Here is a 16,604-nt window from a genome sequence, read left to right as displayed (position 1 = left end):
TCTCTGCTTTTGATTCAGTCAGAATAACTAGAAACATCTCAAAAATCAACTACTTATAAATTAGCTGAAGACAATTTTCAGAAGAAATACATATCTGATAAAAATTAAACTGGTCAAAGGCTATAAACAAACAGAAAATTATTGATTTGAAGTTCTTTATTCTTAGTTATACCAAACAACTATAGCAAACAAAATCTCTTAAGTCACCTATTACTTGGGATCTGATATGCAGGCAAATAAACTTTCACTTTGGTAAAAAAACAAGTTAAAGACAGAAATGAGGAAAGTCTTAGCTATTTTTTCTTCACAAATTAAAAAAAAAAAGTTTGCTGCAAAGGGATTGCTATTAAAAATGCCATTTTAAAGAAAAAACAACCCATATTGTTCTCCAACAGTATTTTAGTAGTTATTTCAAATTGCTTCCTATTTTAAACAAATATTCCAGAACATCTTTAGTAACATGCTAGTCAAAAACAGATATGAGAGTGCTATCTTCAGCTAGTTAAACCAATAGGTAGATTAGGGATTAAGATCAATAAAGAATCAAGATTGAACAGTACACCAAAATTACACTACATAACAGCCAAAAATTTTCAATCTCTAAACTCCTGTAAATGACCATAAGGATGTGACCAGCCAACATAAACTTCCCCAGAGACTTTCACACTGAAAAGGATTATTCTTATACAAGAAATAGCCTTGAATCTTACCATTAAACTATACAGAAATATGTAGTTCGTATATTGATAGGCAGTAGTATATTGACACTATTTGTGGCAATTCTTGCTGAGGTAAGGTTTAACACAAAAGCCTCAGTTTACCTACTAAAATTCAACTATTTATGTAAAGCTTTAATAGCATATAGGTATAGTTAAATCCTTTTTTCAGTCTACCTGTGAAAACCTAAAACATGACAGATGTCAATGAGGCACACGCTCTACAGTGCACTTTTTAGAATGGGAATCTAAAGGAGGCAGGGCAGTATAAGTGGCACCATGGACTAAAAAAAAAAAAAACCTTTCTGTCGCATTATGCACAAGGAGAAGCTAAAGTCTGCTTTCACTGTACATGAAGTGCTCTGGAGACCCACCAGAGTGAAAACCACACAAATGTTACCACTGAACTGGCAAAGTCACAGAAAAGTCACAGAATCAGCAACTCTGCATGGAAAGGCTAAAAATCAGAAGTAACTTTGGTGATTTTGGTGATTTGTTAGCTTCTTCAGTCAAAGCCGGCAGGAAGACGATTTCAGTAGCTTTAAAGTATCCAGTCCATCCCTCCCACACATACGGCCGCCTCTGATGCACAACCGAATACAGGACCAGCCACTGCATCAGGCATTTTTCTCACAGCCATTTAGAAAATATAGAAGAGAAAGGGCAAGCTTAATGGTGCTCTCTGCAAAGATGGAGCAGAGGAACTGTCAAACTGCATTTGATCAACACCAGGGATGAACAAACCATATTAAGAGGAGCAGGGTAGTCACAAGAGGCAGTATGAATTGCTTTTTTAAATTTTCTTACAGGCCTCTCCTGTAAAGCTTTCAGTGCAGGAGACATTTAGAAAAAGACCAACAGAGACCAAACTCTAAGGCACAGAATTTCATAGCTAGTCAATACTTCGGAGCTTCTACAAGCGCCTTGATTTGTCTGTGTACCAACCACTGGGCACAGAGAACATTTACCCCGTACCTCCATGGCTTCTTGTGCTATATCTGGCATGCTGGACTGTGGAACAAGTTGTACAAGGCCTGTAATCAATTCAGCCGTGCTCCCTTGCGTCTCAGGCCCTTGCTTCCTTGGATTCTAGACAGCAAAAAGAAAAGCAAATTTAAGTTGTAAAACTTTTTAATGACTGACCGTGTTACTGACCACTACAGCGGCATTCCTGTAATTAAACTAGGGGGATTTCTGGATCTTTAAGAGGGTACCTCATTTCTTTTTAAGCTATGATACCCTTTGCTTATCATATCTTTGACAGAATTGAAATATTTTTAAATTAAACAATAAACAGACCTGAGAAAATGAAAGATCTAAGAGCACACCTGTCTTTCGACTCATTGAAATGATGACTAATTTCCCCCTGCCTTATTTTAGTTTTCTTCTTGTCCTATTCCCCTCTCCGCCTCCCATACCCCCTTCAGAGTTACAGAGCTTTATGCTCCCTTCCATTGTGTTGCTCTGGTTCTGTAAAATTTCTTACAATTTCTTTTTGGTTTTGTCTTTTTCCTTTGAAAGAACAGAAGCATTATAACCAGAGAAAAGAGTGAGTAGGGAAGTATCCTAGACACCAGCTTTATGTTTTTAATTTTTATTCATTAAGTAGCTTCAAAAGTAACTTTTACTATGAATGAATAGTATGATATACTTACACACAGCAAAAGCTTTGGATCAGCATGGATCAGTTTTACCAAGGATAACAGCAAGAACTTGTAGCTTCTGGTTTCCAAATCAGTAGGTTTTTCTTTAAATTTAAGGCTTGTCATTTTCTCCTTAAATGTAAGACTCTGATGGAAGGAAAAATCACAGTCATTGTCAGTAAGGTAGTCTACATAGCAGTTATAATTAAACATCTTATGATGTTTATTGCTTTTATAATCTATAACTAATGAAAAAGTTTAAAAGATATTAAATTCACTCAAGTATAGTTGCGCAGCCTACTTAAAAATCCCCTTTTACATACACATATGCTATCACTTTATTATATCTTTAAAATTTACTTAAGAAGTGTTTTAGTGAGCTGCATGTGGACATAAAAGTTTTTGCATATGGCGAACTGTGGCAAAAGAAAGATGGGTAAAAGGACTAATAAGAATTTAGAGAGATTTTCTCTGGTGTGAGAAAGAAATAAATGTTTCCAAGTAAGCTTGAATACATGAGAGGGTAGGGAATTTTTTTCAAAAGGCAAAATATTCTCTATTTTCTGCCATAATCACAGTCCGGATGATAGCATTTTCATCTGTACAGCCTCTGAAAAATGCACCTTTCAGTTTTCACACGGTACACACTGCATCACTAAAAAAAAAAAAAGAAAAAATGTAGCATCATCTGAAAAATCTGCAAACTACTTCTGTACTAGTCAAGTTCCTCATGTGAAATGGAGGACATTTTAAGATATGTGTTGAGAATTCACACAAGGTATTCTGGTTTGACTCCAGTGTGAACTGAATCATATTCCACCACTGCTGTTCATGCAACAGAATCCAGGTAGCAATATGACCAACACGTTTAACAAATGGTCATACACCGTGTTGGTTGTGAAATAAGTGTATATGGATTGTACCGGTTGTAAGGATTTCAAAAATTGAGTTTATGCTTCGATCCTACAGTGCGCACAACGCTCCAAAGTGAACCACCCTGTTGTATGGCCATCAACTGCAGTTTCTTCATCTCAACAAAAATAATTTCAATGCATACTAAAGTCTGTGAAAAATACTATATATGTGTGTGTGTTCATATATATACACGCACATATGTAAATACATATATTAAAAAAAAGGTGAACTTGTGTTAATGGGTCCCCAGTATGTCCAAAGACAAAAGATCTCTCTCCAGTAAGTTTATGGAATTTATATTTTCATTAATTTTAATCTTATATCAGCAGGAATTAAATTAGTATTTTTGCTTACAGCTACCAAAATAGTTACGAGACAGTAACTTGGACAAAAAAAACTGCCATTGTTGATATTCAACACAAGACAGAATACAACACTCTTTAGAAACTCAGCTTTTTAAACTATTTTGTCCAGTTTATTATTTGCAAAGATCTCAAACAATAACACGAACTTGTTTTTCACTTTCACTAAACTTACAAGTTCTGAACAAAAAAGGAAGCTAGCTTGAAATCATCCTCAAAGTAACTGAAGAAGAGATATGACATTGTATAATTAAATTCTACAAGAAATTAAAACCTAACCTCATGCTATTTTGCTAAATAGTTAGTGTGAAAATACACAGAATTAAAATCTACCACGTAAAAAAGCATCTGATCAAGAAACTGATACCACAGGGGTAGAGGTAACTAATTCTGCGCTAACCCTCAGTTTGCTACAGTGACGGGAATTACTCTGAGAAGAGGCACGTGGCAAAAGAGGCCGATTTGTTTCCGTGAAGTGATGTATTTACTTCACACAATCAAAAGTAAAGACTATCAATGAACAAAGACAGGGACACGACTGCTCTCTGCAAATACGTCAAGGGGATGAACACCGCTTTGAAGCTAACAGACAACAGTGGAACAAGAACAAATGGGGGTAAGTTAGACAGAAGTTTAGGCTGGAAATTAGAAAACAGTTCTAACAACCAGAGCGGGGAGATTCTGGAAAAGCATCGTGATGGAAAAGTCGGGGGCAGAAGGAAAAGAACAGAACCCACACAAAGCCTTTCCTTCTAGGAGGGAGCTCGACTGGCTGTGAAAGGGATTGCCTCGCAACTGCCAAGCAGGGTGCCGAAGGTCTCCTCCAGTCCTGCCTCCTCGGGTGACACATGCCACCTCTCGCACCCCAGATGAAGTGACTGCAGTGGTAACTATGCACAGAAAAGTCAGAGCAAGGAAAGGCTTTTCTGCGGTAGTTACAATGGGTCATACTTACAGCAACAGAGGCCCACTGCCATGCAAAACAGTGACTGGTTGGCATCTGACCATGTGAGCGACAGCAGCCAATAAGAACGGAAAATAAGAAGCAGAAGACAAAGCACCACCAATCAATGTCAGAGTTGCCATTACAACACCCCTGCTATTTTCTCAACAGATGAATATATACATGTAAAAAGCAAGTTAAACATGTCGTAGCTTTCAACTAAAGGTATTCTGATCATTTGCTTTCATTTGAGAAGCCCAATAGGGATATTTTCATGTATCATTTTAGGCCTTCTAAAACAACCAACCAAGTTCACTTGACACATCCAAAGTCCCAAATGGAAAGTTCAGAAGAAAGGCAACGCAGCTGCACGTGAACTTACTAAAAAAATTTGGATGAACTACAAATTTGAATTTACTCAACACTTTTTCCAAGACAAGCAAGAATATCGACTTTATTTCATTAACGGTTAAAAAAAATCTTTTACTTAGTTGCTGTAACCAAGACCAAACAGTCAACTTGCTCAAGAGAAAGCAAGCAAGACAAATGAAGAGATACTCATGCCAATCATGGTACAAGCATTGCAGTTTTCAGAAATTATCTTCACATACAGAATGCTTTCGTTTGTCAGATTAAACAAGAACGGACATATTACCTAGCTTTTCACACAGCAAGAAAGCTTAAAATGAACAGTTAGCCGCAGAGGACAGTTACAGAAGAAATACTTCTACGTTGCCAGTTTAAGAGCAGCATGAAAACTGAGAAATATACATCACTCGCTGTCTAGAAACAGTCAATACACCAAACCTGCAAGGTTTACAGAGCATGTATGGCTCTCTGTTGCTTTTTGGATTGCAATGTTCCTCCCCCCTCTAGTTTCCAGTCTAAAGTTAATGAATAAAAAAGCTGGAATGGAATGGAGACACAGGAAAAACAACAGGTTTGTGTTTTAACAGCTTCTTCAGAAGTCTTACCGGAGTCATGCGAATTGCTGGATGTGCCCCACAGCCCTGAATAGCTTTATGAAGCGTCTCACTGAACATGCTGCGAAGCTCCATGGAATGGCAGTACACAGCATCGATCTTGGGCCACCAGTCCAATGCAGACTAGAATGAAAACACAGAAATGCTCAAACGGTAAACAGGTAATCTATGAGTTAAATTAGGATTTATTTTATACCACTAAAAGTTACAAAAGCTGTAGTATAGTTATAACCTTTAGTTATAACCTTTACGCATGAATATTTTACACAGTATTACCGATATGTGAATTTTGCATTTTCACTGTAAAACTCATAATATCTAAATGAGTTATAACAGAAGCAATACTTCCAACTTGGCTGCTTACTGTATTACTCTTCTTTCTGAACAAGCACAAACTCTGAAACCATGAATGCAGGAAACCATGGTAGATTTCAGTACACTGAATGCTAGTAATACTTCAAAACAAACAATGTGCACTCAATTCATTGCGATACACTGAACAAAAGGGAAAATCGGTATTTTAAGTGCTTGATAATATCTGAAAAGCTGTATTACTCCACCACAGATAAACCACCACAGGTACAGTAGCATTTCTCCCTTATTTGTCAAAGTGCCTAATACGTTTTTTTTCTAAATACAGTGTTTTCATTACGATGTTGGGATACATGAAATAGAAAATGTTATGTAAATTAAGTAAGGCTGGTTGCTCAACACTGACTGATTCTATTTTCATACTGATCAGGAAAGTATTTCTGAACAGTATAAAAGTTAAAGTCATATTTTAGTGACCTAAAGTACAATAACACATTGAAGATGAACAACCGCACACACTTCCAAAATATTTTTGGCACTCAGCATTTACTACAATTTTACACTATTTAAATTCACACTGGATCAAATCCCTGAGAAAAGCCAGGAGGCCAGCTCTTCCCCTAAGCTCCCATGTCAATATACCAGAAGTAGCAGAAGGTGGTGTAATGATGAACGTCCCAAGAGTGTTTTTCATGTATCAATAAAGCAGTACCTATTATAAAACCAGAGAACTATAAGATTAATTTGTCATCCTACATCAGAGTGTATTGAAATTTTATACTGGAATATGAGCTCTCAAACTGGGAATCCAACTGGTGGACAGTGGGAACAAAGATTCGTATGTCCTTCCTTATTAGCAAGCAACTCTTGCCGCATCGATACAGGCAACAAGATTTGGTCTAGTATTCAAATTGTATTTAAGAAGCAGATATTGATCTGAATAGAAGCCACAGATTGCTGGGCTGATTAAATACTTTCAGAACTTACATTTGTGATTATTCGGTGAAGCGAATTTACCAGTACGTAATGAAATGTTGATGGGGAATTCTGTGCCAAGCAGATCTACAATAAAAATACATAAAAGCCACTTAGGAACATCTTTCTCTCTGCCATCTTTCTTATCACACTGAATAACATACTGAAGTCTTTATTAAACTGACAAAAGCTGTCAAATCTAAACATGAGAAAGTCTAACCAGCTAAGAAAAGATTTATAAAAACATGCAGGGATTTATTACTAAGGGATATTTATACAGTTGAACTTATTTATGAGCTTCCAGCTGCTGTTAGCATATCTTTTATAATTGACAGGTCATCAATAGTATGCGGAGAGTGACTTACCAGTAAGCAGTGTTCTCACCTTAAAGTGTTGGTTATTATGAGGGTTTATGCGGAAGCAGGAAACTAAGCAGTCAATCATAAGGTCTACATCTGCGTTTTGATTGCCTCTTGAAAAAGGTTTGCTTGGATTAAACAGCAAATTCTATGTATTTAAAAAAAAAAAAAATCGGATAACAAGATTATTCTTGTCTACTTTCAATACAAAACTTTCCACTGAAAACCACTATCATATTCAATTAAGGAGAAATTCAAAGTTTATTTCACAATTTTAAAATTCAAATTTCTTCCTTGCAATTAGGAAACAGACATCTTTACCTTAAGATCTACTACCATGGACTGCACTAGTAGGAAAATGACAGAATTATCTTCCCAGTTGATGTAGGTAGATGCTTTGCACAGTTTAACACAAGCAATAGCAGCACTTTCAGTCAGCTGTCTGCTCCCGCTGTGGCCCGCAAGTGCTTTCCTGAGGTTGTCCAGGAACAGTTTCTGCAGAATTCAAATCAGGAATAGTTATAACCAGAGCTTTGGTAATCTGTGGTTAGGGTTTTTCAATATTAAAAACAACACTGCATTTTCTGATCAGAAATCATAGATAATTGGGATTGCGAAAAACAACTTGATGCAGCATTCTGGAGAAACGTTACGTTTATTAATTTCGAACAATCTAGGGCAATCAGAATGGCACAAAGACAGATGGTTGTGTACTCTTAACCATAATGTTTGCTGCCACATCAAATTCAACATCTGCTACAGGTACTGCAGTTATGGAACACACAGTACACACGCCACAGAAACCTAGATCAGTACAACATAGGCCAGCTAGAAGCAATGCTAAGTTTGCTACTGGTGGAGGCAGGGGAAATCACACCACTAGGATTCACTCTCAAAGATGACGTAAAAGTTCTGAAATAACACGTTTGGGACGTACGATCTGTATTAATTATTGACAGTGAAAGAACATATGTTAGGTGAGAACTTTAAAAGGGTGCAGAAATTTACATATGGAATTGTAATGTGCTTTTTAGGCAGGAAAGACAAAATAAAATATACCTGAAATATAGAATAAACAAAGAACCAGAATTCAGATACTTTTCTTCTCCTACCTTGTTCATTTTAGTTTCCTCTACCACATCCTTTGCTATATCTTGGATTATCTCTGGACACAGGACCAGGAGTATAATTTGCAGTGGCCAAACTGCTGCTTTACGTTTTGTGCTTTCAGCAAAGCCATCCACTAAGTCAAACAACTTCTCCGCACAATCTGCAAAAAATATAGCCCCCAGTTCAACATCAATTTTAATTATGAAAAGGTAAAGAAGGGGTATAAAAGAGCAGAGGGATAGCTCCATCTACACAGAAAAAAGTTCTGTTTTGCACATTGCTGGGGATAAAATGGTCTCAACCCAGTTAAAGACACGGTTTACCTGAAAATACCAATATTCCTCTATTTTTGACTAGAGACAAATACAGGTGATGTTCTCTTCAGGTTTTTTCCCTGTATCAAGATGAAAAATATCTATTTAAAGAGATTCCACCTTTTGGGTTTTATTTCTTTGTGTTGTGAACCACAAAATGAATCTCTTTAAAAGGTGAGTCAGGAGAGAAAAGAGGTAGCAATATATCCTTGCCTGCCCTGAGAAAGGTTGACAGAAATTTGTTTCTTATCTGCAGGCTGCACATGAAGCAAAGAGGGCACAAAATGCAAGTGAATGTGGGGATGCCTGAGAAACCAACTTTTAAACACTGTGTCATTTGTTATGCCTTACCAGCCATATCAGTCTGTGGTGTTTGATACAGCTTTGTGAATTCATCAGGATAGTTTTCCACCCAGTTCCAAAATGCCTGCAGATAATGCAAAACATTTTTACATTCCAGAGCTTAAAAATATTTTTTCTGAATTACGTATTTAAATGAAGAGAGATTTTACTCTTACTTCTAATCACTCCACATTTCTTGCAAAACATATATGCATCAAAGGGATGCACCAACATGTATTTTATAGCAAATTACTGAATGGCAACTATTCCTAAATTAGATAAAGTCTGCAAATAAGCAATGATAAATATTAATGATAAATATTAATATCCTTACCTTTTCAAGACTGTTGATAACAGCTAACTGAGCTACTTTCTTAAGGGCTTTAAACTTGAACACAGTCTCTGTAAAGGTAAAACATTTCTGCATTTACAAAATAAACAGTTCCAAAAAACAACACAGATTATAAAAGACATTTGAAGTGCAAAGCAATTTTTAAACCAATGTCTTTATGCTACTTAAGTATTTTTAAATATTTTGATAAATACATGACTATTTGGAGTAAAACACAGCAATAAAAAGATATACATATCAATACCATTGTGTCAGCTCTAACTAGCCACATTCAGGTAAAAATATTTCAAAACACAGGCTCAAATCGTACCTTGCAAGAGTCGTTTTAGTTTTGAACAATCCACACTGATGTACTGTAAAAGTTCAATATCATGAACATCAGCATTATCTTCTGAACAAACAGTCAGTTCCTGTAATCTAAAAATATGCAAAGTAAACTGACTTCTCAATCAGATTATGTCAGATAGGTATGAACACATACCTACGATTCTATACATTTGAATAGCAGGGTAGTATTATATGATCTCCTCATATAATACGATCTCCTCAGACAAACCTTTCCAGGTTTAGAAATTAAAGACAGACCTTGCATGATTAAGAGTTAATATTATGGTCTCAATCCATACTCATACTGAAAATGGATGTAGAAATGCTAGCAATGAGTCTTACAAGAAACCAATACCTTCTGGTGACAGTCTGTTTATGCCCAAGATGTGCCTAAAGCCTTCTGTTATCGACCATACTGTAGCAGTAATCTTGTCATCTTTTCATCTAAATATTACCTTTATGGAACCATGACACCTTTAGACTACCACTCCTTAACAGCAAGTCTTGCCCCAGCTACTTCTCAAGAGTAAAGCAGTGACTGACGGTACTTAATATTGCTGAAGAGTGCATTGGCTTACACTCTTCGTAAGCTAAAGAAGGTCCACGTTTTTCTGGCCTAAAGAAACAGGAGGAAGTTTAATCACACCATTTTAAACACAATGCCATCTTTTCACACTTTTGTATTAGATGATTTACTAAACATCTCATCAGATACTAAGCTACTAATAACAACATCATATGTTCTCACAAACTAAAGATTGCCATGTCTCCTTCCAAAGCTACAGATGTGTTTTAGACATGGAATGTGATTTCTAGTACTACACACAAAAGCAGTTCTTCATTTCTTCAACGCCAGGGAAACTTAACAGCCCTCGCTGGGAATGGGAAGGTCCCCACTGCTCTGCTTTTCGTGCCAAAAATCCCCCAGCTGCTGTACAAGGCCTAGAAATATGCCTAAACAGGAAGCACGGGTCAAAAGAGCAGCAATGCTAACTGTCGGCAAGCTGACCCCTGTGGAGATCAGCAACAACTGGTCAAATATTTAACTATTTATGTACAAGCCATCTTGAAGTGAAAAACAGGTTAGGGAAAAAGCACTATGTTCCAGCTCAAACAGATGGAGCTTGAGAAATAAACCATGCTACAGATACATGAACAAATATAGATCTATGGACTAGATTCAAAGACTGTCAACAAATTTCAACTGAAAAATACTTCCTATAAAAGGAGCAAAAGAAATTGTTTCTATTTCCATAAGCAACAAAACATAATCAACCTATTGAGTAAAACCACATCCTCCACGCTAGCTGCCAAGCCGATGTTCTTGAAACAGAAGTTATGAAAGGCTCTGTAAAAGGTTTTCAAATACTTAAAATTTCAAATCATTAAATAATTTTAGGCTCATTTCTAAAATGCAAATATTTTCCAAAATGTCAGAATGGAATTGTTTTTACGCTATAAGGAATATATAAACCTTTATTTCCATTAAATTGGCACACTCATTGCTATGCAACCACATAAGGCTGCCCGAGCTCCACTTCTAATAAATCAAGGATGATGTTAGCTGTAACAATGTGTGATAACGGCTAAGCTGCTTCAAGCAACTTTCAAAAAACATCAAAGTATTTCAGTAATAAATAGCTTCATACACAACTCTAGTGGATTGGCAAATGCTGAAGCATCAGAAAGACCTGAACAGGGCAAAACCAGCAAAGAATAGATGGAAACTCTTCTCACTTTGAACAGCAGAAAAGACAGTTATTTTTACAGTAAATGTGAAATTCAAGTCAGTCAGAAGACAAATGGGTCTCTTCCAACAACTAACAGTCCAGCTGCTTTGTCCCCTTCAGGCATAAGATAGATTTAACAGAAAAGCCTTCAAACAGGAAAAAATAGGAAGGAAAACAGCCTTGGGGCTCCAGCAGAGCTGTAGACAATCAGAAATCTTGCATTCTCAATTCATAAGTAAATGGATACAACGCACTGTCTTCAGCATCCTTTTTTTTCCAGAACACCTTGCACCCACAAGAACTTATTCAACTTATTCAGCTGAGTTATCATTATTTTCACTCTGCAACAGCATTTGACTTGTGCTTAATGAAAGCAGATTAAAAAAAGCAATAAATACAGCTCACAGAAAATACGTTGCCAGTAACCTAGAATGGATATGAAACAGGTTCATTTTGTAAACTGAAACTCAAGTAAAATTTTGAAAGGTAGAGGGAATTTCACTTAAGAACTATCTTGTTAAATATCATTTAAACAGTTAACTCTTCTGAAATTAGAAAGACTGCGGTTCATGACAGATGTCCTAGACACTAGTATTTAGTAGATCTTCTGATACACTAAGTCAGGCTACTGAAGAACACCTACCTGGTGGAAATGCGGCTGAACACAGCATTAAAGTTATTGCAGCTAAGAGAAAAAAGAACCCCAGAGGCAGAATTTCGTAGTTCAGCTGCATGCTGGTTCCCTTCACGGTAAGTGTGGATGAAGTGGCAGATTTCTGGCAGCAACTGTTTTACCAGCATAGTCTCGTCTAGTCGCATGGTATCCTTTGGTTGCTAAAAATAAACATTCAGTATTTCATGAAATTCCGTTTTGTAGGTTTGGAGGCAAAAAAAATGGAGCATCTGCCATTAGTAGGCACAGGACCTGAATCTGAACTTCTAATTCTGCCTGCAGGCTCCCACTGACCAGTCTACACAGAAAAGGCTTCCTTCCATTTGAACAATAACCCATATCATTCAAACCATCTTACATTTTCAGTTGAGTCTCCAAAATACGTAGGACACCAAATTGATCAATGTCATCAAGTATCAAGGAAAATATCAAACTAGCTTTTGAAGTAAAACGCATTTCTGTTTCGATGATCGCACCCCGTTGAGCTGCGTAAATTATTAGCAGTAGAGCATTAACTATCTTGGCTTTGAATAGAAGCTCAAAGGGCAAAGACCCACCCTTACTTCTCTTTTGGGTAGTATTCTAACCACTATATTTTGACAGCAAATATTTCATATTAAAAAAATGAACCGAAAAAGAGGTGCTTCTTCCTTGCTTTTGCCTGGGATTGCTCTATACGACTCAAAAATGGCTTAACTTTGCTGCAAAAGAAAAAACTAATTTTTGCCAGTTTGCACAGTATGAGACATAAGGAAACTATTTACAAAAGAATTCAAAGTGAAACTTTGCTCTACTAAGAACAAGTTTTAACAGAAGGGTCAGCATTAAAGCTTTCTAAAATTCTACCAATGAATTTACCATAGGGAATTGGGAAGTTTCAGAGACTCCCACTTAGTTGACCTGAGTCCTGTTGCCATGAGAACTTGATGAAACATTGAGCAAGAAATACGTCTGAAGATATCACAGAACACAACACTCTTTGTATAGAACTTTGGCTCGGTCTTATTAAACATATACTGGCTCAACTTGCTCTCATTCGAATTCACAAAGCAAGAAGTATTCAGCACAGTTTTAGGCTGTTCAAATATCATCATCTATCAGGAAAAAACCACTAACATTTCAAACAATATGCATGTCAGAAATATTTCAAAAGAATTAATTTCCAAAGTTAAAGCAGTTTTTTTGACTCACTGCATCAAAGACACAAAAAGTGCCAAAAAGAGGTATTTACCTCAGCTGTAAAAGCTGAAAATTATTCTGGAAAATATATTTACCTGGATCTTTTGTGAATTTAGAAAATCCACAATTATTCAGACTATTTTAGTACTGTAATATAAGATACGCCGCTTGACAAATCTAGCCATAATAAGGTCATTACCTTAAAAAGAAAGAACCTTCAAAAACTGTTGCAGGGAAACAGCAAAGAGCTTAGATGATTTCATGACATTCATCCAGGAATACAGCTTTAAAAAAAAAATTCCTTTCTTGTTAAAGGAATAAACCATTGCAAATTTTGCTCACAGAGAAGTTTGGCTTTGCAATTATACAGTTTAGCACAGTAAGTTGTACAACCGTTTACATCCCAAAGGCAATAGCAAACTGCCTTGCAGCACAGCTCTGATTGGAAACCTCAGGACTGGACTCCCAGTGGAAGTTTGGACTTGGTTAACTAATGTAATCTAGGAAACACCTGCAAAAGTAATCTTTAGAATAGTTATAGCAAAGTTTCTGCTGTATATGCAAGTACATGAAAAAGCTACTTCACCAAAGGAAAGTTTTAAGAAATTTAAAGAAAAATCAACCCTGTATGCAGAAAACCTACTAGCATAAAACTTAAAATGCTTGTACTGAATTATCTGCTACTTTTAACATGATTTACTATCCCACTACTTTTTCAGATTAAATTGTGGGATGAAAATGTTCTCATGCATCTATTCAAAAAATACTGAGCAGAACATGCCACAAGCATTCAAAGCTTATAAAAATCTAGCAAAGCTTCATAACCACATCTAATTCTTCATTTGGGTTTGTGTCTTCCCTTACTCTAGTTCACACGTCTCAGTACAGTTGTCTGCAACTCTTTTTAACAAACTATTAAAACAAAACCATTATTTATAACTCCACAAATTAGTTGAATAGTGGGAAGGACAAATTCAAAAGTTTACTTGAAGAATCTATTTAGCTGAAAAAAAAAATCACTAATTTTAGGCAAGAAAAAAGCACCCCACAAATCCTTAATTTATCAATTATATCAACTACTTGCATTTACAGGAAGTTTTAGTATTTTTCAAATGGCGTTAATCCTACTTTGCTCTCAATCAGATGAGTTTTAACTTTAGTACCAGTAATAACAGATACATAAGCATTTGACTTGTACCAACTCATTTGATTCCAACTCAGCAATTGCTTATGCAAGCCTACTCACCCCTGCCAGACATTTTTCCAGTGTATCCAAGATAATCAGCTGAGATAGATATAAATTCTTTTCAGCAGTTTCTCCAAATATTCTCTAGAAATAGAGAGGATATGGATTCATCTGAGACACAGAAATTTGACTTGTAATGCATTAATGTAGCAAAGTGGCACAATAAGTTATGGCTCCTCTACTGCTCTGGTTTTGAGTTTAGAAATAAAGCCAGCAAAAATTAGATTAAAATAGGAATTAAAACCTTACTGCTGAAGAAATATCTCTGTCCAGTCTGCAATGCCAAATCTAATACGGAACAAACAGTTACCACAAAGTAAGACTGGAGGTACACTGCAGCCCCTTACCTTCATCAGGCCTATAATTTATTCAGAAATGAAGGTTATACCTTTTCAGAAACTATTTTGGTATCAATTACTGCTGACTCTTTTCCAGTGATGTATTTTGTTGCCAACATCTTAATAGAACCGATGTTACAACAAATCCATATCGACAAGCTTACTAGTGTTGCAAAATTTAGCAGAGACCACAGGAAGAAACATGAGACCCTCCAAAAAGATGCCACACTTCAGATACAGGATGAAGGCAGGATTCCACCGGGTGTTTAAGCTAGCACCCAATTTTACTGCCAACAACAGTGCCTAGTTCCAGCAATATTAAGACAGCAAAATAAAGCAGAAAAGATTTAGCCAAAACGTATTGGTACTACTGCCTACACATGAAACGCATGTAGAGGTCACCCAAAGGAAGCTGTATTTTAAACCACGTGAGAGCTTAGCTCAACTAAGTCTAAGTTTCAGCCGAGTGCAAACCCTCAAGACTTTTTTCTAAACCATTATGACAGTCTGTTGGTCTGTTTTGTTTCAGCTATAGAAATCCTTCAAAAATATTGCTGATCCATACAGTAGCTCAGTCCACCAAACATAAAAAATGTTAAGTCTTGCTCCTCAGTGCAAAGCAAATGCTGACTTTTTTAACTGACATTTTTAGCTACACCTTTCCTCTTAAAAATCTACGTATCATATACAGAAACTTGTTTTAATGGTATAGTTTTCTCATTTATCAGACAATCATCTTACACGTCAACACATTCCTTTATGCCTATGGAGTTTAATTAAAATAAATTCTCTCTCAAAAGGGATTACAGGTAGCTTTAAGCAGCCTAAAATCCCTAGCACTAGGGCAACCTATCTTCTGATTTTATCAACCCTTTGTAGTGTTTTAGCAGATGCACTTCTCTATACAACTGACATCCAAAAGAGCTCACTGCAAACTGTCTTACTAAAACCATTTAAAAAAAAGTGTACCACTAGAGTTTGCCCAGTTCTGTTACCTGTTTGTGGACATTCCACATGATCACAAATCACATGGCTTCAAAACTCAATAAACTAAACTTTTCTCATGACAAATCCAAAACCAGACCTTCACAGGGGAAGGAAAAAAAAAAAAAAATCAAATGACATCTTTCTCCTCATAAAGGATTCCTAAACTTTCCATCTACCCAGCTTGATGGTGACAGTTATTTTTCTAGAGTCGACACACTATGGACATCTGCATTCATTCTTTTTCTTTCTAGGTTTCTCTTCTCTTTGGTACCACTGAGATCTATTTTAAAAGACAGTTTTGGTGATGCTGAGGAGTCACATATTTTGATGGATTTCAGGAATCATTTTATGGTTCCCTTGGAGGCAGAACAAAAAAACAGTATGCAGAAGGAAACCATCTACTAGACACCTGGCTCTAAAGACGTCTCTTTGGGAACTCATAGAAAAATCACCTTAACTGTCATCCCTTCACACCAGTGTACTGCCCTCAAGTTAAACAGTTTAATGACAGGCTGTGATCCATATCAAACAGCAAATGGAAGAGATGTGTATCACTCCCACACATTTTTCATTCACTTCTCTTACTGACTAGTAAGGTATCCCTTTGGAGGCATTAGACAAGAGATTGTTTTCAAAGATTTTTCTTACAAAGTTCTGACTGAAATTTATCTGGTTGTTAAAATATATATATATTTTATACACACACACGTGCTGAAACATCCAAACAGCCTGGCAAATTCAAATAGCCTAAGTTTTAAACCCTTTTCCCTTCTTTTCCCCTTCTTTGTTTCCCAAAAT

General features: G+C 36.3%; 1 protein-coding gene across 4 annotated transcripts in view; it reads right to left on the bottom strand.

Moving 5' to 3' along the window:
- Window positions 1-16,604, bottom strand: part of NF1 (neurofibromin 1) — a 100,803-nt gene that overhangs the window by 71,974 nt on the left and 12,225 nt on the right. For 3 of the 4 annotated variants that reach the window (XM_075720005.1, XM_075720006.1, XM_075720007.1), the window contains exons 3-14: window positions 14,482-14,565; window positions 12,027-12,217; window positions 9,637-9,743; window positions 9,309-9,376; window positions 8,984-9,059; window positions 8,321-8,478; window positions 7,530-7,703; window positions 7,234-7,356; window positions 6,862-6,936; window positions 5,554-5,685; window positions 2,372-2,506; window positions 1,692-1,805 (exon numbers count right to left, since the gene is read on the bottom strand). In XM_075720005.1, the coding sequence (XP_075576120.1) occupies window positions 1,692-1,805; window positions 2,372-2,506; window positions 5,554-5,685; window positions 6,862-6,936; window positions 7,234-7,356; window positions 7,530-7,703; window positions 8,321-8,478; window positions 8,984-9,059; window positions 9,309-9,376; window positions 9,637-9,743; window positions 12,027-12,217; window positions 14,482-14,565 (1,437 nt within the window). Of the gene's footprint in view, window positions 1-1,691; window positions 1,806-2,371; window positions 2,507-4,591; window positions 4,637-5,553; window positions 5,686-6,861; window positions 6,937-7,233; window positions 7,357-7,529; window positions 7,704-8,320; window positions 8,479-8,983; window positions 9,060-9,308; window positions 9,377-9,636; window positions 9,744-12,026; window positions 12,218-14,481; window positions 14,566-16,604 lie in introns of all 4 variants that reach the window. The other variant, XM_075720003.1, reaches the window with a different exon arrangement.

This window comes from Pelecanus crispus, chromosome 12, assembly GCF_030463565.1.
Source record: "Pelecanus crispus isolate bPelCri1 chromosome 12, bPelCri1.pri, whole genome shotgun sequence".
In the NCBI taxonomy this organism is placed as follows: domain Eukaryota; kingdom Metazoa; phylum Chordata; class Aves; order Pelecaniformes; family Pelecanidae; genus Pelecanus; species Pelecanus crispus.
This window is presented reverse-complemented; position numbering and strand designations above follow the sequence as displayed.